At 40.5% G+C, this 27,340-nt stretch overlaps 1 protein-coding gene across 2 annotated transcripts in view; it reads right to left on the bottom strand.

The window, feature by feature from the left end:
- Positions 1–27,340, bottom strand: part of FCHSD2 (FCH and double SH3 domains 2) — a 117,056-nt gene that overhangs the window by 65,453 nt on the left and 24,263 nt on the right. For both annotated transcript variants that reach the window (XM_014888716.2, XM_088158627.1), the window contains exon 3: positions 25,973–26,018. In XM_014888716.2, the coding sequence (XP_014744202.1) occupies positions 25,973–26,018 (46 nt within the window). The remainder of the gene's footprint in view (positions 1–25,972; positions 26,019–27,340) is intronic.

The following is a 27,340-nucleotide window of genomic DNA, read 5'->3' on the forward strand; positions in this document are numbered from 1 at the left end:
AAGAAAGTGGGAACCTCAAAAAATTTCAGGACATGTGTGGCCAAGGGCAAGTTATTCCCAGCAATTTGAGGCTGTTCCCTCTCCTCCTGTCTCTGTTCCCTGGCAGCAGAGCCCGATCCCCCTGGCTGTCCCCTCCTGTCAGGGAGTTGTGCAGAGCCACAAGGGCCCCCCTGAGCCTCCTTGTCTCCAGGCTGAGCCCCTTCCCAGGTTTATTTCTTTGGAAAGAAGCCATTAAAACAAGTCAATTTTCTATCCTTGAAAATCCTAGAATTCTTGGAAAGCTTTTTTTCCCATAGGAAAAAGTAAACAATGCCCACAGTAGCAGGGCAGCCACACGAAGGTTGCCATGAGAAGATCCCAGGTGAATGCAGCACAGCAGAATCACCATTAATAATTAAACTGGATCTAAAGGAGATCACTGATACCGACATTCCCAAGCAAGGGGGCTCCAATGCTCACATCCAGCTTTCCACAAGCAGCAGTGATTCCCAGGGATTGCAGCCTTTTTCATTCCCTTCATTTACCACAGAAAATTTCCCACCTTTCCAAGACTCCACATTAACCCTGAAGCAGGAATTGAAAAACAATATTACCTAGAGCACAGCACATTCCTTAACACCTCATATATCCTACAGGACACAGGATGTGACATCCTCATTCCTTTAGCTAAACCTTTCAAGTACTGCCTTATATTTCCAGGGATTTGCCACGGCTTGGTTTTGTCCTTTAAAAATCAAACAGTAGCAGAGATTGAAAGCAAAATTTAAGGCTGTAGGACACAGTCATGCAAACAATACAAAACTTTAAGTAATATTTTAGCCATCTTAAAGTGTCTTTAATAGAGGGTAAATTTGCTGTTTCACAATATAGTAGTACTTTAAATGAAGGCTATTATTTTTTAGGAAAAAAAAATCTCTATTTTCAACAAGACAGAAAAGCTGGCAGCAATAATGCAAAGATGTTAAAGGCTGTGCTCATGTTCAAACATCTGTAGAAAAAAAAGAAACCCTTCCACAACTCAGGATACAGGTGCCAAAGCACTCACTAAGGGGAAAAACAGTCTATTAGAAAGCAATTTTTCTCTGAAGTCAGAAGGCAAGCCAACTCTACAAGAGCTGCCAAGAACATCAGAGTCCAACTCAGTTTGACTTTGTTCACATGAAAAAAAAAAAAAAAAAGACAAAAAAAGACAAAAAAAGAAAAGAAATTTCTTCCTGCTCATTTAACAAAGAATTTAACAGGAACAGTTCAGAAAAACAAAAAAATCACCAAGCCAGTCTCTGCCCAGAAAACACAGACAGAGAAGGAAAGCTTGTCTTCGGGAGCTTAAAACAGGGATTAATTCACGCCCAACATTCGCTAAGTCCAGCTTCCACGTGGAGGAAGTTTTGCAGCAGACATTTCTACATCTATTTCACGCGTGAAACTCCTGGGTTTGGCGTTACGGGCCAAACAGAACGAGCTGGGGAAAGGCCGAGCCCGGGGGAAAGGAACCATCTGGCCTGCACCGAGCTGACACAATGGCGAAGGGGCCGAGTCTGGCAGCTCGGCATCGGCAAGCATATGGTACATTTCCTCGGCAGCGGGGCACTTTCTGCCTTCCCCCGCTTTGTGTCAGGAGCCTCCCGGCCCGTGTGGGGTTTGTTCGGGGCTGTGCCGTGCCCCAAAGGAAGGCACAAGGGCCGTGGAGCTGCTCGGCAGCAGAGGTGAAACACAAAAAAACCCCCCTGAGGCCTCCTCAGATCCTCACATTTCCCCGCTCCCTCAATGGGCTCTGGGCTAATTTCTCATCAGAGATATTGCAAGGTGCTCTTATTCTATTTTCAAAATTGGAAAATTCCCAAGCTGCTTCCAGGGCAGGTCCCCCCCACGCCCCCCCCCCCCAAAAAAAAAAAAGGGAAGACTGAAGTCCCAGCAAACTAAAACAATTTGGACCAACTTTTCCTTGGGTTCTTATCCTTAGGAAAGGAAAGGTTCAAATCCTATCAAACTAAGATTATTTGGACCAAATTTCTTTGGGTTCTTATGCTTAAAAAACAGCAAAGGTAATATTTTATTTGTTTATTTAGTGATAGTTACGAGAGAAGCTCTTGAGCCACAAGTTTGTTTATGTATTAATAAAATAAACCAGAGAAGCCTGAAATTCAAAGTCCATGCTGGTAACAAATATATATTGACATAAAATTAGCCAAGAGCAGGACTGAAATGAGTTCTTTGGAAACAGGTTTGTATTTCACACACGAGTGTTAAGAGACAACACTTCAGGTGGTTTTGTCCAGCTTGTTCAGAACAAGGTTTTGCTACGATGATAAATCAAAGTTCTCCATGACAGCTCAGATCAGCAAATTAAATCAGAGAAATGCAGACTGCAGTAGATTTTTCTGCTCTGGTTTCTGGGAGCACCAGAGCCTTGGGTATGGTCAGCACTCTGTAACATCAGGCCAGGCAGAAGGACAGAGACCAAAACCTCCCAAAATCAAATATGGCAACAACAATTCAAGTTTGAGGCAAGAAATTACATGCTAAGATTAACATAATGCAAACGAAGTGAGCCCAGGAGGGAATGAGACCATGTCAGTCCCCACCACACTGACCTCAGCACATCAGCATCTTAATTTAATCCAAGATTACAGAGCACTTGCACTATTTCACCCTGCAGAACATCGAGTATAAGGCACCCAAAGTCAAGCCCTGATGAGCACTGAGAATTCGGATTTTGTATCAAGCAGCAACTTTCACTTTGCAGAAATCAGTAGATATTATTTTTAAGCCTTGGATGTAAAAAAATACAAGGGGGGAAAAAAATACACAATTTCCACGGATAAGTATTAGCAACTGCAAGGTTATTCCAACAAGAATAGCCCTGCCCAAGAAAACCACAAATTATTCCTATTAAAAATGAAGCAGATGAGCTGGAGGGAAGGGGGAAACTGCAGATTCCAGCCCTTAGAGTAGAAATAGCATTAGCCAAAGGGTTTATCCAAATTTATCCAAAGGGTTCTATTAAGCACACTCACAGGGTGAGGAAGGAGAAATAAAGTGGGAAGTTTGAAAGTTTTTAGGAGAAAACAATGACATTTAACACTCATATTGCAAGAGATGCTGTGTAATGAAGCTCCTCCAAAGTGAAGATGAGCCTGATGGCAAAAAGGGAACACACAGAATAATGTAGAGAAAAATGAATCCACACTGTAATTCAGGAAACTGTGCCACTCTTCAGACTTGAATTCAAAGCAGTATGAAAGAAAATACATGTCTGAATCCTGGATTTACAGGGTTTACAAACCCTGGATTGTTTCCTTACAACAATGGGAATAAGCCAAAAAACCCCCAAAAAACTATTGAACCTGACATCAAAAATACCTCCCAGTTTCTATATGTGTATATTTACTATATTTAAACATATATCAATATATATATTTATATATCTAAAGCAGCTGCACATTGACAGGAGGTGAAATCGTCACATCCAAGAATATCAGCAACATATTTAACAAGTCTTTTCTTCTCCAGACAAATGCCTGGCAGACTATCATTAGAAATCTCTCCTAACTTTTTAATTTCATAACATTTCTAGAAGAGCCAGTGGAGTCAGCTCCTACAGACAGTGTTTGTAGGAACTTTGCACTTTATTTTTATTCCTTTCCTTTGTACATCTCCAGGTAAGTGGAGCCCCTCATTCTCTTGCATCTGAAAACCCAGGTGGGCTTTCTTCCTTTGGTTACCAAAGATTGGACAGATCACTCTTTTGTTAAATGCTAAATTACTAGTTGTTTCACTGGAAGGTGTCTATATAATTCCTAAGTCACTCATATAAACACCAAGAATACTGAAATTCCTCCAAGATTACTGAAATCTAGTAGATATGCAATTGCTTTCCTCCCTTCCCCAGCATTACATTTTCCCCAGGGAATACTGTATTTATTTTAAATATTATATTTAATATTTAAGCTGAAAGAACGCTAAAAAGTCACCAAGTCACAAGCCAATTCAACAAAAAAGAATTTAAGAACAAGATTTGCAAAAAAATCCTGTTGTTTGCTTTCTGCTTCCCAAAGGTTTTTCTGTATTCACAACACACTGAAGCTCTAAGAGAGCTGAGCAAACCCTTATATTTAGGTAGCAAGACAAAGCATTAATTAATAGATGACAAAGTCATCTGGTTCGGGATTCTCTGTCACTCTTCAAAGGAAAATAATTTCTAAGCTCAATCTCGGCCTCACAGAGAGCCCTGAAAGGTTAAACAAAACCCTCTTCAGTCAAAACGCTTACAACCCTTAAGACAGCAAGCTATAAATTATTAAGTAGCTTGTCTAATTGCTTCATGATGGCATCCAAAGATTCCAGTCCCCCCTACCCCCATCCCAAGACACAATTCCAGCTGGATGCACTTTCAACACAGACCATTATTCACCAGAGTCTGCTCTAATGTTAAAATGAGGTACCAGAGGTCAGGCTCCTAATCAGAAAACAAAGAGTGAGATTCCCATACCCACATAACATCCTACATCTTGGAGCTCCATCAGCAAGCTGACAACTGGAAAACCTAGGAAACCTCATCAATAAGTGATGGCCAAAGGGGTCGGATTGCACTCCACAGCCCCACTTTAAACCCTCCAAATTCAGTCATATCTGCAGAATTGCCCCTATAAACACTGTGCTGATCCACAGCTGTAAATCAGAAACTTGGGCTACGAATTAGGCAACTTGCAGGTCTTCACTCAGTGGGCAAGAGTATAAAATGTGAAATCGATTCCCAGTTATTACAGGAGAGATAGGCAGAGCAGGAAAAAGATCAGCAGAAGATTTTTAAAAATGTCAAATTTATCAGCATGCCCTCATTTTCCAATTCACTGGTTTGTTGGGTTCTAAACACCACATTTCAGGCAGAGAAAACACACCTTTAATGGCTCAGGGTTTACAAACTATAGCAGGGGTAGCAAATCAAACAAAACAGCTCTTTTTTTAAAACTGGGTTATAGTAACAGCACTCAAAATTTTATCAAATACATATACAAATCATCCATTCACACAAAATGAAAAAGGATCTGCAAATTTTAACTGCTGAAACAGGAAGACTTGGCTTTAAACTTCTTAATTTACAGACTTTCAATATTTATTCCTCGCTGCCTATACTGACACTGTCTTCTTAGTCCAGCAAAACACAACTGCCTGATTTTAATGTTATCCCTTGGCAAAAGATCCATGGTAGATTCTTTTGGCAGATATTCCAAGTATGTTTTAAACCAACACTGCTGACTGACAGCTACGTGAGGGACACATCAGCCTCTTCCTGTGCAGTTCCAGAACAAACTCCAACAACAGTAATTCCAGTAATATTCCAAAGCTGACATCCCTGACACGTAGATCAATCACAGTAAGGTACAATGTTCACTAGAAGCATTTCTAAGTGATTGCTGAGTAAGGGAAATAAAAGAGCAGGAGGAGCTCTGGACCCAATCCATGGGACAAGTGCACCAGGAACAAGGCAGAAGCCAAACAAGGTAGGACAATGCCCGTGGTGGATGTTCTTGTCTCAGGAATGTAATTGCAAGAGCAGTTGCTGACTGAGAGAAACTCCCATCCTCTTATCTGCTGCCACCAAACAGCAAAGCACAAATGCCATGGCCACTGCAGAACTGAGAAACGGCTCAAAAGCACAGTTAAAATAATAATAATAACAATAATAATAATAATAGCAATAATAGTAATAATAATAATATTGTTGTGCACCCTTAATGTGCTTAAGAGTCAATGCAGCTCTTACCTTTAACTGCTCTGGGAAAGAGAAATGCAGAGGAAGAATAAAACCACGTCCTTCTGGTTCATAATTTAGTGATGACTACTTGGCCAAACTTTGGCTAGTTGTTTTTTAATACAGGCAATAAAAGATAGAAATATGAAAGTAAAATGGGCAATAGGGAAATCTCGCTGTCCAGGTAAACCTCCATGTTATTTATGGTGAACAGAAAGTATGGAAAGGTTTGTTTTGCTTTCTCATAACAGCAATTGAAACTCAGTCTTGGGGCAAAGGTTGAGGTGCAATAAAATGTGGTAGCCAGAGTTTGCCCTTCCCACACCTTGGCTGGCAGAAGCCCCAAACCTGCACGTAGGAACACATGGTCTTTTTTTTTCCCCTTTAAAAGGGGAAATTAGAATTCATTTTTTAGGATTTCAGTCACAGGAGTACAAGAGATCAAAGACTAACATTGAGACACGCAAAAGTCAAATATGTGAATAGTGAACAAGCTTAATTCTCGTGCTGCAGCCCTGGCAGGGAGGGTGTCCTCAGCACCCTCCTCTTCTTCCTTCCCTAAGAAGCCAACTGTTTAATTAATTGTTTTACATAGGTGAAATGGACCATTAGAAAACATTAGACAACACTTAATTTATCATTTATACAAGGATGAATGTAAATCATTTTGAGGTTTGGGGTTGATTTTTTTTTTTTCTTCTTCCCACACCCCTAATTAATATTCATGAGGATAATTTCACAAAGGCAGTTATAAAACTATGTCAGAGGCAGCTTGAAAATATAGTTGTGCTAACAGAGAAAGAGGAAACTCTGTCCCCCTCCCCAACCCTGCAAGGGGGGGATTTAAACCCAACACAAACATTTACTGAATGATGAGGCTTTATAATATTTTAATCGAGTTATTCATTACACAAAAATAACACTGTGGAAAACCAGATAACGTTATACAAAAGCTAAGTTCATTTGTTCTGGACAGGTGGCCAGTCTGCAACTCCGTGCCGGCATCCAAAGCCCGCCCACAATAGCACTAAAGACGATTATGCAAATGCTCCCCGTTCCCTGCTATTTTCCCAGGAATGGGAGAAGGGCTCCATGTGGAAGAAGCAATTGTTTCCCAGTCATGTGGAAAACAAACCAAGAGAAAAGAAGGGAGGGAATGTGAACGAAGATAGCAACACATCCCCTGGCCGGGCCGCGCCGAGCTGGGAGATGCCCGGAATGATCCTACAGGAGCACGGATAGCAGGGCTCAGAGCCCCAGCTCAGAGCCCAGGAAATGAATTCTCCATATATTGGACATTTTCCTTGTGTCCTGCCACGGGACAAAGCAGCTGAGACACGGCAGCTCTCCTTCAGCTCTAAGGCACCACTGCAGAGGGAGCGCTGGCAAGTTTGGGGAAGATGTGCAGGACATCATCTGGGAGCCTGGATTCCTGCTGAGGTTTTTTTTCCAATTCCACATCTTGGTCACGGAATAAGTAAAACACAAATGTGGAATTTAATACAACGAAGGTGCTCCACTTCAGTCCTCCAGTGATCTGTTAATTTTAACGTATTTTACTAAAATAGACGGATCACGGGGATGTAAAATTTATCTTTAAAAACTACTAGAATGTTTTTTACATTTCTAAGGACAGCTCTTCAAAGCCCATGGCTTGAATCACCTATTTTGACCTCAAAGGCTTTTTACCTCTCCCAAATATCAATTTTCCACCTAAGTACTCATGTAGATAACCCAGCTCTTCTTCTGCTGTCCCACTGAATCCCAGCATTCAGTAGGACACAAAAAATGACCGCAGGCAAATGACTGTGATCCAAGTAACCAGCAGCCTGCAACTTTATTAATTATAACTTAGGCATGACTAATTATAATTCGAAGGGCAGGACTTTCCCACAGAGCCCCAGGTACTGAAGGGATGCAGAGCAGCATTAATGGGCCAGAAATTGTCACGGATGAGCAACCTGTGCCATTAGCACTGACTTTTACACAGGTTGAGGATTCAGCTCTGCAGCTGAATTCTTTATTCTCACATACTTAAGAAAGTGTGGCTGGCCCTGGAAGTGTCCAAGGCCAGGTTGGACACTGGGGCTTGGAGCAGCCTGGGATAGTGGAAGGTGTCCAAGCCCATGGCAGAGGGTGGAACAGGATGAGCTTCAAAGTCTCTTCCAACCCATTCCAGTCTGTGACTCTGATTCTAAAGGAACCAGGGTTCTACAGCTGGCATCAGGAGACTAAAATAAGAAATAATCATCTGGGCCTTGCTCAAATAAAAATGAAATCAATTTAAAATCTTCACTTATTCCTCCAAAAAGAACATGTCCATCCAATTTAGAGTCAGTTCAGTAGAAATTACAGAAGCAGTGTTAGGGATGATCTGTATTTAAAGACCAACACCTCCTTTCCTTCACAGGTTTTCACTCTATTCCAGCATTGTAACTGGAGTCAGTTAAGATAAAAGTTTCTATAGGAAGTAGTTGCCTTTTTTTTAAATTTTACAAGTATAGCTTTCCAGAATTTTTTTTTCCATGCTTCTTTTTGCTTCACCTCAACATCCCCTAACCCTTGAAGCAAGTTTCCAAAGCCCACATGCTTTGTTTTCCCAGTTGATGGAAATTTGGCTCCATTTCCATCACCACCCCTTTTCATTCAGATCCCAACAACTTGACACTGCACTTCAATTCAAAAGAATTTCTTGGGCAGTTTCTGACATTGCTTTAAAGTGACTTAAATCCTCCTTCCATCAGTGACAGTGTTGTTACTCTTCCTCATTCAAGAGAATTTACAAATAAAGTGTGGAGACTCTTGCTCATGTGTTCATCACGTGTACATAGCCTTTATCATGTCTCCTGTCTGGCTGGAATTCCTCCAAGATTTTTCTGACACCCAGAATTCATATTCTCCCTTTTTCTGCCAAGATACCAAGTGCTTTGCATTTCCAGTAACTCCACTGTTCTCTCTCTCTTTCCTGTAGGAACCTCTTCTGGGACCAGCCCATCTATTGGCTTCTGGGCACTCTGTAAATCTTCCAAATATCTTTCACCCTCTGTGTTTGTGATCTCAATTATTATTTGTCTTTCAGCACTGACATCTTTAATTCCAGTGCTACACTTCAGATTTCTCTTACCTTGCCATGCAACTCCGTTTTTCTCCACACACTCTTCTGGCCACTCCTACCCCACCCAGGCATTTCTGTATTTCCATTTTCAACACCAACTGTCTCTGGTCCACCTCTTCAATCTCTTTTTCAATTTCCCCCCTTCAAGTTCCAGCACTTTCCACCTCTATTTCTTCGTCTTGGCCTGGTAACACAAAACTTGATCAGCCATTGCCATAATCTCATTTTTTATGCTGTTCCACAGCTCTTCACCATTCACTTCTTCTTTCACCAGGGACAAAATTCCACCCCCCAGCTGCTTTGTCTTCTTTCCTGTATCTGGCTCTTTCCATCTGTGCTTATCGTAGATCTTCATCCATGACACTTTTTTGGTTGCTCTCAGCTCTGCTGCTGCCAACACTCACTCGAGCTCTGGAGGTAACTCTGGGAGAGAGGAAGCCTTTGACAGCCCCAGGAACATTCCCTGATTTACTGCAAACTCCCTCTGGATTGCCAATCCTTGTTTGCTGTCAGGTGCAATTCACTGAGCAGTTTAGAGGATGGGGTTTATTCGGAGACTGAACTTTATACTCACTCAGGAAAATAATCAGGAACTTCAGGAGAGAGTTAAAATAGTGAGCACGAGCCAGGCTAAAATAATATATATTTCCAATTTTAATTAAGACATGCCTACAGGGTATGCCATTGATTTTAGCATATGAGAATACCACTACCACTACTAATACATGATGGTACATAATTGGATTTTACTAAAAGTACTGCTCGTTCATTTCGTAGATTTTAGAAACGAATTATTACTGGTCTTTTGTTCCAGGTATTCACAACATTGATGAAAGGACAAAAAGCATTTAGGATATAAATAGGAGGACAGAGACAATACTGTTCACTAAAGGGGGAACAAATCCAGCCTGCTTTAGTAGAGTCCAACCCACAGTCTTGTCCCCGTGCCACTTTTCCTGCCCAAAATTCCCATAACCATGAGCAGATATCCCATCAACAAGATGCCACAATGCTGCTTTCACTTTCCCTCTCGGGACTGTGTTTCTCCAACATCCCACGGGTACATCAACTGCTGTACATCCTGAAATTGTGGCTGCCCCATCCTTGGAATGGCTCCAGACCAGGTGGGATGGGGCTTGGAGCAACCTGGGCTAGTGGAAGGTGTCCCTGTCCATGAGCTTTAAGGTCCCTCCCAATCCAAACCATGCCATGATTTTATGATAACACTGATGTTCCTCCCACTCCTCCTTTGCAATTCCTTGACAAATGCAGGTGATTAAAGGACACTTGGTGATCTACACAGCCAGGGACATGCCCTGGCTCCAGCTCACATTCACCAGCCCAGTAACACACAGGCACTCACATCAGCCTCAGCCTTTTCCAAAAATTAACAGGCACTTAACAAAAAATTATAACAAATTATCCTTCACAAGTCAGTTCCAAATGGCAGATTTTTCTTATTTACATCATTATTATACCTAAAATAAAACACATTTCCTCCTCTTGCACAGAATTATAAGATTAATTTATCATATAATTAACACACGTTTGTCAACTCCTTGTTCCACTGAAGCCAAATATTTTCTGTTCAGCTACATAGATAGAGCCACCATTCATTATTGAAAGGTTTCTTTGCTGCAAACCAAAGATGTTCTGGTAAATAACATTTTTGGATTTACTACAAGGTGAGTCATGTTTGAGTTTCCAATCATCACAGGTAACTCAGTTATTCATTCTTAAAATATTTTTGCTCTTTGCATATTATTCAGAGTTCTACAGAGAAAAACCTTTGCTACAAGTCATAGGGAGAAGAGGAAAAAGAAATTCATTGTAAATTATCAGCTGCTCCTGGGAGACAGAGACACTGCAGTGTGCCAAGTCAAATTAATCCCAGACACAAAGATGTGAATAAAGCTTTAAAAGTGAGATCAAGCAGGGAAATTAAATAGATCACTCAGAAAAAAATAAAACTAACTTCATTTGGTACTGTATTTTACACACTGGCCAATGTGTGTTTAAAATTCCATGGTTTTGCAAAGGAAAATGCTCTTCACAGGAATGCCTGAAGCCAAGAAGAAGCCATTGCTGACAGAGCCTGGAGAATGCAGATGGGCTTTCTCAAGTCTTGTTTTAAGCAAACACATCAAGAGCAAATTTCTGCTAAGGAAAACCAATGAAATCTGGTTTAAAAGGATCTCAAACAGAATCAGAACCAAAGTGAACTGCATTCATATTTAAATCAGCATTGGTAGATAATAGATTTTAAAAAAATAACTTTTATTTAGCCCAGGGCAAGTTTCAAATTTGCAGTCTGGGCTCATCTCTCCACTCCAACTCCTGTTTTTCTTTAAATAAACCCTGTGTTTCTGAACACAACACATCAAGCTCAGCTCTGATGTGACCTATTAACTTCCTCAGGGCTGGGTCATTAGAAAACATTCATATATTGTTGCAAATTTACATAGTGTTGTACAAACACAGAAGGAAATTGATTTCCTACCTGGAAGCACTTGGAACACAAATAAACCTCCCAATAATCAGAGTAAATCAGAGTTTGGTGTGACCTGGCAGCTGCAGAAATCAGGGGCACAGAAAGGTGTCACTGAGAGAAAGTGAACTAAAACCTTGTGGAATACACAAGGGCTTGGTGCTTTAGAGTTTCACAAACAAGGAGTTTAAGTGTAAAGAATTGAACAGGAAAAAAAATGCTCTGTATCAAATATTTCCATAAATATTGGAAAGAAGCTTTAGTTCAAGTCATTTCATTGCTCCATAAGGGATTTTAGTACTTTGACAACTGAGAAAGATATTCTGGCACTAATACAGAGGCAAAAATGAATCAAAAAATACATGAAATATGAAAAAATCATCACTGAGAAAGATGACATCTCTCTCTTTTCCCTTTTGTTTGGGAAAGGAAGACAGAAAAGCAGATTTAGAAGTTCAAAACAAATAGAGTGCTGGTTAAAGGCAGGGAAGATCTACCTGAAATCACAACATTGAACACAGCAAGGGAGGATGCACTGAAACTATCAACATGAGATATTCAATGTGTGGGCAAGAAAAGCCAGGGATGACCAAAAATTGAATCACCTATGGCAAAGCTTTCTACAAAATCAACAATCATAAAAACAAAGACATTACCTAAAACCACACTGACAGAATCCCACCTTACCAGCAGCACATGAATGATTTAATGAGCCCACATGCAAGTAGGGATAATTATAAAATAAAGTGGCATGCCTGATATTGATGTAAATGAGGGGAAATTCATGGCACTAAATTGCTTCTGACCTTTAAACAACACCCTAAAAACCATGCAGGGCTTTGGTTTGTATCCTACTCTTCTGCTTTCTGTGAAATCTGATCACAACCCATCCTGAGCTTACAAAAACCACTTGCACAAGGTCACCTTGGCACTGGAGCAGCTCTGTGCATTTTTATTTTTTTATTACTATTTGGTAGTGGAGCTGCACATCCAACCAAATACATCTTCCAGACACTCTGAAAGGCAGCAGTGGCAGCTCTTCATTCTGTTTGTCATTCTCCACTCCCACAACAGGGAAATTTCTGGGCACCTTGCCAAATTATATTTAATTAAAAGCTCCTCTGCTTTTGATTCTTTAGTAACTTGGTTACCAGCTCCATCGACCGCTTATGTGGGGAAAAGAATTTAATATAAAAGTGGTTTTCTCTGGTGTTTACAGAACTGGTGACAGTATAATTTCGAGTGGGGAGACAGCTGGCAGTGCAGTTAGAGAGGGGAAACACTGAAAAAGTTGAGATATTAAAAGCCCAAATCAATGGAGCACATTGATGCTGTACAAATACTATTTATTTTAGTTTAACAGCTGACAAATCAAAGTGCTTTCCTCAGCAGAGAGGAAGCTCTCCCCAAGTACCTGAATAATTAGTTAGTATCAATTTAGTACTAATACCTCAATAATCCATTAATTCCTGTGTTGAAGCCCCATTTCAAAAAGAAAGAAGATCTTTGATTACAAGGACATCTCCTGCACTCAAAAGAGGGCTGACTTAGCACATCCTAATCAGACACACACCAGTGGAAGGCACCAGTATTTCTTGGATAATAAAGGCTGGCTAAAGAGTTCACCAGTTCTTTTTATTTCAAGGTTGGGTTGGCTCTTTTGTAAATGGTGGAAAAATATCTCTGATCCTACTTAGCAGGAGCTTCTGGTCATGAATTTAAACACCTGACATGTCAAAAATGATGAGTGGCCTCCCTGATAACCTGAGTGAAGTGGGATTTATACCCCACGAAACCACCTGCCAAGTGACTCAGCACAGCAGCCAAATGAGTTCCTGAGAGTTCTTCCCTGAAACTGATGAAGAAAAGTGAATTTCAACCTCACAAATCTGAGCAGAGTAAGGAGAACCAATACAGGTGATAGCTCTAGAAGAGCTGGCACCATGCTTTCAGGAAAAGCAAAACCAGCCAGAATTATAGGATGGGCACACACTCACTCAGATGTTCTATTATTTTTGCTGGAAAATGCTTTTTAAATGTGTGGAACACTTAAAGCTTTCGATCCTGTGAGAAAAATCTGATAAAATACCCAGAAGTTCTGCATATCTCAGAGCAGCAGCATTCCCACAGGCTGTGTCCCTGCTGAACACACAGTGATTCCATCAGCCAGCCTGGCCACATCCCTGCTCCCACCAAGGCTGAATTCCAGCACTGCTTCCTCAGCACATCCTAATCCTGCCATGAATCAGCAAACATTTCACGCTCCTGAACCTGGATAAACTGCAAGAATAATCAGGGAGAGACTCTGTCAAACACAGCATCACAAAGAGTAAATATGTTTATTCCCGTTATATACAACGCTGGGAAGATTGGAGTTGGTGGAATTTTACAGCTGGCTTAAAGAGGAAAATATCACTGCTCAGTGAAAAGAAATTATTGTGGAGCAGAGAGAATTTTATTTTTAATGATATGACTCAAATTTAGCTACATTCAATATCTGCATTTGGAAGCTGAGCCTCACTTCAGCTCTGTGGCTTCCCAAGAAGAAAACATATTTTAGGAACTGAAATGATTTCCTGGGAAGTTGTTTGCAGCATTTCTCCTTTACAAGTTCTTTGCCTCATTGCTTTATGCCTGACACACATAGGGGAAAAACCCAAGCAAAACCAGCAGATAAGCCATATGATCTTACAAAATATGTAGTGAGAGGGGTTGGGGGTTTTTTTTTAAGATTCAAGAGCTCAATTGACATACATAGAGTAAAATCCCTTTTTCTCACGGATTTTTCCCCAGAAAGAAGTTTGAAGAGACTAAGAAGTCAGGGCACAAGTGTGAAGGTCACCATAAAGCTGGTGACAAGACTCAGTGCTAAAAAATAAACACCACCCACCCACCCCAACCCCACAATTTTTACCATTTATTGGTGTATAATTATTGCTACGGAGGAAATCAGCTTTGAAGTAAAAAATGATCATTTCTTAATCTTGAATCGTGGAATATTGGGTGTTTGGAGTCACAAGGATCACCAAATTCTTTGAAAAGAAGATATGTTTCTACCACATATATTCAATATTCCTTATGTTTTTTGTTCTTTTTCTATGGAACAAGTACAGAGCTCTTTGAAGGAAAAAAAAAAAAAAAAAGACAGGACGTAGTTTTAGCAACATCTCAGTATTTCTTCAAGGTATTTCTAAGAATTCTTGATGGAACCCTCAACCAAAACCCTTCTGCAGGAGATTTCCCAGAAGCTGCCTGCACCTTGGACCACATTTCTACATTTATGTGAGGGGGATTTTGCTTCCTAAAGGTCTAACACACAACCTGCAGGCTCCAAGAATCATTTAAAAGAAACATTTTGATGTATTCCAGCAGTTTCTAACTCTCCACGACCTGTTTTAGTTTGACAGCAAGGTTTAAGCAGCTCCTGGACAGAGACCTCCACACCTTTCATTTCAAGGGAAACGCTGTGAAGGAATAAATGGGAATTTTAAAGGAACTTTGGGATCTTCTGAGAAGCCTCCCTTGGCCACCATTTGGGGTAAAACCCTTTGATCCTAACTCTGAGGAGCAATTGATAAACTTGATGCTGGCTGTGGGGTGTCCTCAATTTTGGATGTCAGAGCAGAGGAGAGTTATGGCCTTGCAGGGATTTTCTATCCCCTCCCAGCAGCAGGTGCATATTTACAGCATTTTTTCAAGCCCTAAAACCTGGTGCACTAACCCCAAAATTTGCTTTCCCCCCCCCTCAATTTTCACCAAATATTCTTATTTGAGTATTTACATATATATAACAGCTTAGATTATTCTTCTTATATAAAAGTAAAGAATTTTACCATCGTTAACACCTGGTAATAGCTGAATAATTGAAAACTCTTTTTAAAAAAGGTAGGTAGTGCATTATCTGCATTATTCACTTCTATGAATACAGAAAAAATAATCCTGCTTACAAATTCCACTCCCAACTACATTTACTGGAGGCCATTCATAGAGATGCTTTGCTCTACCTTAAGTGAACATAAATTATCAGGCAAAACAAAACCAGAAAGCCAGCACGAGACAGAAAATATCTTTCAAAACGCTGCTATAAATACAAGAAAACCCCATGTGATAGCAAAAAATGCAAATTTTTGGCCAGCCTATTTGGATAGACAGTCAAAAAGCAAACACAGATGTACCTGGCATCCTGAGGAGAAATAAATCCAGGAAACCCAGGAGCTCACAAATTTCACATCTCAAAAAATGTAACCAGCCCTTGGTATTTTTATTTTTTTTTTTTTAAATTACCTCTTTATGGCTTGTGAAGGTACAAAAAAGCTCTGAGCCATATTTGGACACAAGCAGAGCTAAGAAAACCAGCTCTGAGATGGTTTTTTTTTTTCAGAAATCTGTAGGCTTCCTCCTACTCAATTAGTTTCTGTTTGCAGCCAGGATGAAATATGCTTTTATTTTTGCTGAATATATGACAAACTACCCTTTAAACTGCAAAAGGCAGTGAGGAGTATATTGCTAGAGAAATGAGCAGCAGGCAGGATACCTGCCTGGCAGAAAACATGGAGTAATATTGAAAATTAAATAAGGGATAGCAGGGATAACTCCATCAACACAATTCTGGTGACTGAACAGAATGCTTTACATCTATAAATTAAAATGTAAATCAATGTTAAGGTTCTGTTCCTGTACCTACACTGGATATTCCCCTCATGAGTATTTACTGATGTTTATGTCACTAACTTCCCCATCGAACCACATTTTAAAATGTTTTCTAAATAAAACAGAAGTTAATTTCTTTTTAAATATTTGCAAATCTCTCAAAACAAAACTTGTTGCACTGGCTTATTTTATTTTCCGTGGAAAAACCAGAAAATTGATTCATAAGTAACTTAATAACTAAACTAAAATAAAATAGCACCAATCCAGAAATCAAGTGGAGCCCATAATCTATATGAGATGCCAGCCACCTATAGATTCCCAGAATCCAGCTGGACAAGGATTTTTCCTTATCTAAAGCACCACGATGTTAAAATACTGTTATTTATTCCTTCTAAAACGATGGGGAAGGGAATGACTCAGCTGAGCTTCACTGCTGCCCAAACACACCATGAAACAGAACAATAAATGTTTGAGGCAACAGTTTGGAGAAGTCTCAGAAATAATCCCTAGGATCTAAAAGCTGATGGCTTTCCTTTCTCCCTCCTCTTTTTTTTGGGAGTGCAAGCTGGTAAAAGGCATTTATCTGTATAAAACTGAACAAGTCACCCACTGTGGATGCAGGGCCTGACACTGAATAATCATTTAGGGGAGATTTGACCTAAACATTCTCTGCTGGAATTCTCTCTTTTTTTTTTTTTTTTAGCTGTCAACACATCCTGGTTTATCCAGTTCTGAAAGCAAACTTCCAAGGATGGAAAGAGGAAGAAGGGAGTATAGTTTTTAAAAATAGTTAAGAACACATCTACTTTACCCTTTAAATAATCCTCTAAGACAAACAGCTTCAGCAGCCAAGCAGCTCTGCCCAGTTTTCCTTACATCCATCCAATGAACCCCTGAGGGTCTAACATGAAATCTGGATCCCTGGGTCAGGGATTGCTCTGGAATGGAAAGGATGAAAGGCTGCTGCTGCAAACCCATGTTCACTTTTTACAGTGTGTCCACAAGTTCATGTGTTCAATTATTGAACAGTAAATAAAATGAGCTTTTTTTTTTTTTTTTTCCAATTTGTTTAACCAATGGAGATCTTTTCAACAGTAAAATTAAGGTAACCTGGTCTGAGACACATGAAAAGGAAGGATAACTTTTCAGAAATATCACTTCCTAAAATACAATCACACATAACCCAAAACCACTTTAGTTATAGTACAGGAGGTGCAATCAAGCAGTTTTTCAAAGATCAGATGAAAAAGGAACACCATCTCCTATGAATTACCTCTGTGTGCTCAACATTTGACAACCAGCTGAACCAGCTGAATTGGAGGAAATTTAATCAGCTAAATTAACCAACTGAACTATACAAAGAATGACACTGTCCATACTTTCATTTCTATGCTGGTTATTTTTTTTAAACCAACATTTTCTTTTTAATTACGCTCTCCTGAGTACCATTCTCAGGCAAACTGGTGATTGCTGTTTTTCCTTAAGTTATGGCCTTTTAATTGCAACAGAGAAGGTGTTTATTATTAGGTAAAGAGGCAGAGTTATGTTGGATACAAAGGATGTTTCTTTCAATTGATGGCTCCAGAACAAATGCAGGGCTAACAGAGAAGGTGAAGAAATGCAAATAAAGGCAAAAGAAAGTTAAGAGATAAAAAGCTTTTGACTTGTTTATGCCCTGCTGGAAAATACAAAGAAGGGATGATGGATGATGATCATGCACCAAATATTTGCCTTCTTATTCGGAACCTTTAGGGATTTAAAAATCCCCAAACAAACACCCCCAAACCCACATCCAGAGCACTCCTGGGTGTACTGACTGCTTGTAGATCCCTGCACAGCCATGTCCAGCAGTGGTGTGCAACCCAGGAGGGCATTTCCTGAGGAACTGATACCAACTCAAAAGCTGGGAGGAGAACGTGGTACCACCATTATCAGGGGACTGGGAAAATGGAGCAGGGAAAACAGCCAAGGATGTGTCTCAGGCAGGGCCTGGGCTCTCAAACAGCCCTGAGAACAAAGACATGTTTTTCCTCAGGGATGCAGTTTGGGAACAAAGATGCTTAAAGATTTTCCAAGTTTAAAAGGGATACGGACCTCACCAAACTACAGTTTTGTTATGGAGGTTGGAACAGCAATCTCCTCCACCCAAAGAACTCTGAGATGTGTATGAGGTGTGGAAAGCTAGGAAATGAAAGAGTATTGTATTGCCAGGACAAGATATAAGGAAAGATGTGGAAAAGGACCCCAAAGAGAGGTGGAGCAGCCTTGGCAGGGTATGGCTGGCACGGACTCGTGACTCCAGCGCTGCTGCTGCTGCTTCGGGGCCCAAAGTTTCCACTTTGTGCATATTTTGAAAGCCTTGAGTTGTGACTTGCCTTGCCCTCTTAAATCCCAGGAAAAAGAAAAGCAGCTGCTGGGAAGGATGACTGGGTTGAATGTGTTAGGAAAGAGCTGAGACACTGAGAAAAACTGAGGCAGCAGAGAAAATAAAACAATGCCCACAGAAGCAACTTGTGCATAACCCCACAGGCTGCAGGATCCACTGCTTGGATCACTGTGGAGCTGAATGGCCAAGAAAAGAGCAGCTCTGAAGAATAAAGTTTTTCATCTGCAAGCAGAACCACTTAGAAGGATCCAAATTCCAGGCCCTGGATGCTTCTGAGCGCAGTAATCGGAAAGAAAAATAAGGGCTAGAAGCAGGCTCCCAGAAACTTGCTTGCATCAGTTCAGCAAAAAATGGGGTTTCTTTATGAAGGGCTCTCTTTGTAGGAATAGAGTAATTCTAAGCTTAGCAGCCCCTTTATAAGGAACTAGATGTTTTCACTGAAAATAGAAGCTGACAGTCCTCCTCTGTTCTTACAGAAATATTATTTTAACCTAAAGAATTCCATAAAAACTGGAGCAGATAGCTTAGCATTTTTAAAAGGCTGCCTTTTAAAATTCTTTTAAAATGGACTAATACTGCAGTGTAGGGCATTTTCCTTTTTCTTCTAACAGAACAACCAGTGAGACAAGACTAAAATCAGATATCCCACTTTTCCCCCCCCACTTTAAGTTCTGACATGTGTTTCTTGGAGACAGAAAAGTACATGAACAACCAAATGCAAAATCTACATAAAAAGAGAAGGTCAACGATAACATTGTTTGGAATGTCACTCATAGAGCCACAGCCTTTGTTCCAGGCAAAGTATATTATATTAAATGTTAAACGGACATTTAATATAGAGAATTCTAAAGAGCTTCTTGTTTGGGGGAGAAAAGGGAAATGTGCACTAAAGAGGTTGAACTGTGACAAGTGCAGAATGGTATCAATAATCCCATTATAACACCTGATTTGTCAAACTTGTCTCTACAAGTTATTCTAAAATTCACAATAGTGTTCCTAACCATTTATGAAATGGAGCAGCTCAGTCTTTGTGGCCTTCACGGCCACTGATTCTCCATGCTTGGTTGGGAAGAATGGCCTGAATAGCCACAGAGTCCTACACACTTCATTTTCCTGCCCTGCTTATGGGTATCCTGGTGCTTTGAATGGAGAACATAATCCAAAGGTAGTACCAGGCAGGTGTTTTCTTTCTGGAAGCAGCAAGTTCTGCTGATGTATTGTGCACCACCATGGCTGAAAGGACCAAACCAGGCCATCAATATGCATGACCTCCACACCAGACAGTGACTGGGAAGTGCTACGGATCCTCCCCCAAAAAATGCAAAGTTAGCAGTGCTGAGACTGAAAACAAACTAACAAAACAGTCCAGGCTCCAGGTGTATCTGAAATTACAGGCACTCCACACTAAACAGGAGATTTTTCAGGGTTTTGGCAAGGAACAAAGACTTGAAGTGATTGCTCATAACCCAGGTCAAAAAGTAGGTCTTACCTGAGTTTTTTTTACCTAATGAGTCCAAAAGTCATTTAGAAAACGCCAAAAGAAACACCCCAAATTAAGTCCCAGAATGGCTTTGGTTAGAAAGGACCTTGAAGATCACCCTCTTCCATCCCCTGCCATGGGTGGGGACACCTTCCACTACCCCAGGTTGCTCCAAACCGTGTCCAAGTCAGCCTTGGAGACTTCCAGGGATCCAGGGGCAGCCACAGCTGCTCTGGGCACCCTCCCAGGGAACAATTCCTGGGTGTCAACCAAAGACACCATGCCCAAGCAAGTACCAGCTCCTTCTGAAGGCTCCATACCCTCCCTGGTTTCCTGGTCCATCACAGAGCAGGAGGAAGCCCATGGAAAGCAGCAGAGGTTGTGTACAAGCAACCCTGTCTGACACAGTTGTCTGTGACAGACAAGATCAACCACAGCAAGAGCACACAGGAAGGAAAAAGAGGAACCTCACAGCCCTTAAGGATGTGATGCCTGAATGTCTCTGGCATTTTTGCTATTGGATCCTGAGGTTTCTTGGATACAGCTTTTTCCCCTCTCCCCAGCAGATGTGCCAACCAAGCTTCAGGGAGCAACATCCAAAATAAAGTCACACACAAAGGTTCCGTGGGTCTGCTGTCTGCTCCTATAGAAATTCTTACAACAGGAAAGGGGGAATATTCAAATCAGACCTTGGATCACAGGATTTCAGTAGCTGTTCTCTCCACACAGGTAAGAAATTATCTCTGCTAAGAGAAAGAGGTGTCACATTCACACAGCCACCACTGGAAAAAAAAAGGAAGCTGGATAAAGACCAGCACAAAGTCTCCTCCAGGCTGTGGGCTGGGAGGAGAACATTCCCTAGTGCTGGTGGACAAAACCATGATTTTCATATTCCATTAAACCAACACACTGAATGCCTGCTAAAATGGTCTGCAATACTACCAGTAAAACAGAAGGAAGGTACCTCAAAGCTCTGCCACCCTTGGAGGCAGCACACACGAAGCATCTCAAGCCTCTGAGGTCACCACACACAGGCTGGCTTGGTTTGTTTGGTTGGTTGGTTTTGGAAAATTTTGTCTGTCTTTTATAATAGTCACAATGATAAAATCAAAATTTAGAGACAGTGAGTTCATTCCTGGAAAAATATTTCACTCTGAGTTTTTCCTAGTCTTTCCTACAGAAAGTTTGAAAATATAACAAATTCATGGATGGGTTTCAAAGCAATTTGCTGTCTGTCAAATTAATTGCTATCAAATATATCCAGATACAGCAGCCATTCAGCTCAGGATACCCAGGACAGAAATTTCAACCTAATCCACTCATGTAGTACAAGTGAAAGTTTCTCTGTGAGAAATTATGGAATGGCACCTAAATTCCTTCCAAAGATAAGCCTGAGATAAAAGAAAAATCAACCTAATTTCTGCATAGGGGCTAATTACAAACTCTCCTCATAGGATCTGGAATACAGAAGTCAAAGATCCTAATTCCCTGAAACACGAAGCATCCTAAGTCTTCAAAATACATCTTCCATACACACACACAAACACAAACTAATTTCCCAGTTTTTTCAAAATTACTGCTTGATTACAAAAGTCATCGATTTCACCACAAAACAAAACCAAGACAAATGTTTTAAATAATACAGAAATACTCTAGAGGGAGGTTTAGTACTGCAGTAACTCTAAAATCATCCTCACAGGAAGAAACAAGTTACCTAAGTTCATCTGTTAACAAAACAGCTCCTGAGCAGACAACCCAGGCTGCTCCTTGTTTGTCCCCAAGAAGGGGGACCCACCCTTAAAGTCCACAATCTCTTCCTGCTCTCCCACAGCAACCTCCCTGCATCCTTTGGGATTAAAAAATCCAACCCATTCTGCCCAGACTGCAGGCAATGATCTAATGGAAAGCTGCTTGTTGGGTTTGCAGGGCAGGTACCTCGAGTTATTTTTTTTTTCCTGTCGCTCCAGGGGTTCCTGGAAGGGAAGACTTTGCTTCACCCTGGAATATTTTTTTGTATTCCAAGCCTGGTGGAAGGCTATGTCTGCCATGTTGCAGCTGTTTTGCCTGGTGGGATTTAGGAATCGACCCAGGTGAGTGGTGTTCCATGCTGACAGGGCTCTATTTACAGAGCTCCCCAGCACCATTCCCAAATCTCCCAGCTGTTCCCTTGTGCAGTGTTTGCCATCCTCCTGCCCCTACAGTCACCACTGAAATGCTGCAATAAATCAGGCTATTTCCAAAAGAGTTCCGTTTCCATTCCATCAGAGACTTGTGCAATTTTGGCTAAAATTCACTCGATTTCTCTCATTCCTTACGAGGGAAATACCATCACCTTTGCAGTCTTCACAGGATAAAGATAAACCATTTAATTTTCACAAAGTGTTGGAATACACGATAAAGAACAGCAAAGGAAAAAAATGAGCAATGGCAGAAGTTACTAAGACATGGTGGGAATGCCTGATTTTAACCCATACAATTTTAATCCTCTGAAAAATTGTTCAAAAAGTCCCTGGGCAGCTTGGCACCCTTGTCAGAGCATGGCAAAAGAAACGGTCAGCTTCTATTTTGATTTTAAACAATGGCAAACCAGTACATTCTGGCAAATAAAGAAATACAATTATATATAAAATGTATATATAAAGATACAAAATAAATCTTGTCACGTTTATTTATTATCTGCTTGATATATTATGTATACACATGCACACATTATACAGCCAAAAACTGCCATAGGAATATTGTAATTTCTTTGGAAATATTAATGCATATAGCCTGATGTCTTGAAATGAGTGTGTTTTCTAGGTCTGGTGAGACACAGGGTGAGAGAAATGGGTACCTTGGTGTCTGCTTACATCCACCTCCCCACCTTTGCTGTTCCTCTCACTCCACCTCCAGCTGCTTTTCCCTCTCACATCCATTTCATCTTATTTAAGGCTCCTCTCCTGACCACTGCCATGGATATGAGGAGCTGCCAACGAGACCGTGTGGCTACAAACTACATTGAACTTTGCTTTTCTCCACATTTGAAAAGGTTTGAAATGCATGGAGTTTCTCAGTGCCACAGACACAGCAATCAACACCGAGTGCCCTCTCCTCTCCTGATGACAGATAAGCTGGTTTTACTGAGCACCCACAGCTCTTCAAAGTTAATTTGACCTCTAGAAAACACAGTGAGTGGGGGAAAAATCCTAAGAGTTACTGCCTCTTTAAAAAAAAAAAATCTGAACAGAGAATTCTAGTCATGCCTCATTTGAAATGTAGCTCAGGGAATGGGCTATCCCACCTTTTTTGTACAACATCAGTGCCTGTAGCTGAGGTACTACAATTAGAAACTCATTAGCATGCAGGGAAACTCAACCTCCTTGAGGTTACTTGCAAATTCCAAAGGGCCAGGCCATGCTGATTGCCTGGAGTCACGTTTTACTCCGAAACAATGATAATGAAACATCAAGCAAAACCAAAACATGACAAGGAAGGTCACCTGTGTGTTCCCAGACTGTGAGAGACTGGTCTCTTGAGTTAAAAGTGTGAAATAATAGTAACTGCAGCAGAGATGTATTTATGACTCAAGAAAAATCCCTAAAAACCAACATTTCAACTATTTAACATGCTGGGTAAAACGTTTTTTTTGTAGGCAGCAGCAAATGCACACATTCAGTAAACTGTTCTTTCACCATAAGAGTATTCTCAGCCACTGATTTCAGGTAGCTTATTAATCATGGAGAATAGCTAATAATAACAATATAAAATTGCAATTTAAATGCTATTAGCAGGCATACTGTTAGTGGGAAATGAGAACCTTTCTGAATATTAAGGTAAGCCTCAAAGCATATATTAAATAAAGCAGGACCAAAAATACAAGTGGAACAGCTGAGTGCAGTGTCCCAACTGATTTAGAAAACTGCAGAATAGCTGATGCACTGGATCCTTCTCCCATTTATACCATGGCACAGCCTGGAAAAGCAGGAAAGAATCCACTGGAGAGGGACAATAAGCAAAAAATAGCTCCAAAAACCTTCAAAGGCAACAGGTATAACCGAGTGAAAACACAACGCAAAAAAAAAAAAACCCTGGACAAAATAAAGAGCAGGGAAATGGAAATCCAGGCCCTGTAATTCATCACATACATTTGCACCACTTACCATGTAATTAGGGGCAAGTTATAAACACTGGGCTGGGGTGTTTCACTTGCCTTTGGACAGGTTCTCCTGCTCCCAACAAAAGCACTCTGTGTTTAGAAAATTGGCACTCAAGTGCAGGGCACCAACCTACAATTTTTTTTAAACCAACAAAGCCTTCAGTTCTGGGAAACTTATTTTCACTGGCCACCCTTCCACTGCTTCTAACTTGCCAAAGGAAAGTCAGATGTCAGAATATTCCGAATTCCCTAAGGTGACAAGAGGCATTTGGAGAGAATCTGTGAAAAGGTTTAGAAATCCGGCTTCATAAACCACTGAGCATTTCCAGCTCTCTTTATAACTGGTTTAAAAGGAATATCCCACTGCTGATGAATGCGACTTCCCATTTATTTGGAGCACAACTTCTCTCCCCAAAAAGGCTTTATGTGAAATTTTTACTACCACCTCCAAAACAGAAATCCTTTTAGAGGCCCTCGAAGAAGCATCCAACATTGTTTTGGAGCTGTGCACTTATCAGCAATCCAAGGAAGCGATCCCACAAGACTTCATTCATATAAACAGCCATTCAGTGAATCTCAAATGCTGCAGCTGCATTGCTGCAAAGCTGGGGGGGGGTTAAATCCAAGGAGCTGAAAGCCTCAGTTGTTAAGTCTGAGCTTTCCGAAGTGCAGAGTGTAATTATTTTTCCAGCTTATCAAGACTATTCCCTAAATGCAGTGACTGCTGTGTCTCTGCATATAAAAGACATTCCCAGCATCTAATGGATAAATGTATTAAGAACTGGTGTTATAGTTTCTACATCAGTTTAAAAAACCACTCAGGAATACACATTTTTAACCACAGTTTTCTTTGAAAAATTCAGGTATTTCATCAGATTTAGTTCAGCTGCCAAGGGAATTGGTACTTGCCAAGGTAAATTCATATCTGGGGAAAGAACAGGAGCACCAATAACTTATGGCACAGTTGTCAGTGAGTGGGCTTCATCCAGCACAGATCCCACATGATTTAGGAAGAGTTTTCAGATGAGTTTCAGGCTGAGAAGACATGCAAAAAAAATCCAGGACTAGAAACCCATCCATGACAGGCACAGGAATCACCTTTTCCCAAGTGCCAGTGAAGTCCAGCCCAGAAGACGTTTGCTCTGTGTATTTTGGGGGTGATGCAGCACTGAGGACTAGAAGGATGTTTAACATGACATCCTACAAACTGCACTGGGAAGAAGCCTAGTGACAGCTTGTGCTCTCACACTCCACATCAGGCACATCTCCAGCTGGATTTATGGCATACTGAGCTCCAACGAGCTCACTCCCTTGGATTTTATTCTACCTTTAATCTATTTTAAAAGAAATTAATGTATTTTTAATCTGTTGTACTTGGACTTAAGCTCCAAGAGCCTTCACTGTAAATTAAACAGGCAGCTGCCCCTTATTAGATGCTTTCTAATTTTGGACCAGGGGAGAAAAAGCAATCCTCCCTCTTTTCTCACAAACAAATCAAAATTCATTCCACTCCCTATCACAAGCACGAGGCCAAATCCGCTTTTATTTCAGATGAATGGGAAGCTGCTCTTACTGAAGAATGTGAATTTAAATTTATTTTGGACCGAGTAAGCCAGAACACTTCCTCTCCTTCTAATTGACCTGATTTTACCTTTCACTCAAGTTTCACACTGACTTCTGAGAAAACCACACAGAGTTTGATTTTATAACAATTGGGGGGAAAAAAATGTTAGAAATGTTTTCTGTACTTGAGAACCTCCTCAAGTCAAAATACATGAAAATACAGAATGGGCCTAAGCCCTGCATAGACCAAAATGATTCAGAACTTCAACACATTTTCATAGTAAGTAACTTAGGGAAAAGATAGATGAAAAAAAAACATACACCATGGTATTTTGCTCATTAACAAATTATCCCAACAGAACAATGCCACAGACATCAAAATTATTCCAGAACATACCTGTGCATATTCTTTCTCAATTGCAGCTCTTTTCTGACTGAATGCTCTGAAAGAAGAGCAAAGAACTTCCATTAGAATATTAAGCAAAACACTCCAAATTCAATCATTTAGTCAAAATCCATTAACACAGAGAGCAAAACTCAACAAATTCAATAATTTACTTTAAAAGGAGCTTCTGCTGGACAGTCTGCAGAGTGAAACAGCAACAAAAAAGGGAAATGGTTTGACAAGTGCACATCAGTAGCCCAGCAACGACCGTGTGTGGACTTCACATATGTGATGGCTGAATTTCCAAGTTTTATTGGGCAAACTCAGCTCCCAGGACTATTCAGTTCCCAGGCATAAATAGCATTTTCTTCATGAAAAGCTCGTCAGCTTTCCAGCAGCACAGCCAAGGGAGGAATTTGGGAGCAAAGAACAGGATTTGGCTTTATATATCTAGACAGACTTATTTAATTTTCTTCATTTATTTTGAGCAGAGTTATTTTCTCTAAGCTATACCACAAACTATGCAGCTTAAGGCTACACCATAGGCACAAAAAAAATCTAATTATATTTAAATTAGTTACACAATAATTCTGGTGAGATGCCAATAAGAAAACCCACACCTCAGGAACATCCTCTAATAAAGTTAACTCAATAAAAAGGAGCTCTGGACAGGCTCCTTTTATTCCTGTTTAATCCATTTCATCCATTAAGAGTATCCACATGCTTCATCAACGGGATGTAAAACCAAAGTTTAAATGCATCACGATTGTTTAAAATTCTTCCCAGACCAATGACAGCCCAAAAGATCTGGCCATGTTCCAGCTCTAATAGTTAAACTTCCCAAATCCCCCTCATGCCAGCCCAGATGGGCTCCAAGGACTGTGTGACTCCCATATGAAACACCTCCATAGGAACAAGTGAAGTTGGCTGAGATGCCTGCAAATGAATTCCCTCTGTAAGGCATGCCAAGTATTCCAGCTGATATTATAAACCCATTTCTTTTCAGATCTCCTGTTCCAAAATCCAATATCCCAGTCAGTTTAGAAACCACAGTGTTCCTCTAAAAAGACTCACTTTCCTATCAGTGCACAAATAACTCCAAGGAATAACTGCAATGTGTTATCAATACTGAAAGGGCAGAATAAAACAAGTGACAGTCTTTGGAATGTAAACCTGGGAATACTTTAAGCAAACAAAGTTATTTTCAAATTCTCAGCTAAGTGCATTTCAAAACATAGAATCAGGGCTGAATTGCACCAAACCTGGATATGAAGTTGTGTATTTCACCTGAACTTTTTTCCCCACTCCATTCAAACCAAATTCCTCTTAAATTGATTGCAAAATAACGACTGTGACAAGTAGGGATCCTGAGATATTCCC

This window comes from Sturnus vulgaris, chromosome 2, assembly GCF_052056855.1.
Source record: "Sturnus vulgaris isolate bStuVul1 chromosome 2, bStuVul1.hap1, whole genome shotgun sequence".
Taxonomy (NCBI): Eukaryota; Metazoa; Chordata; class Aves; order Passeriformes; family Sturnidae; genus Sturnus; species Sturnus vulgaris.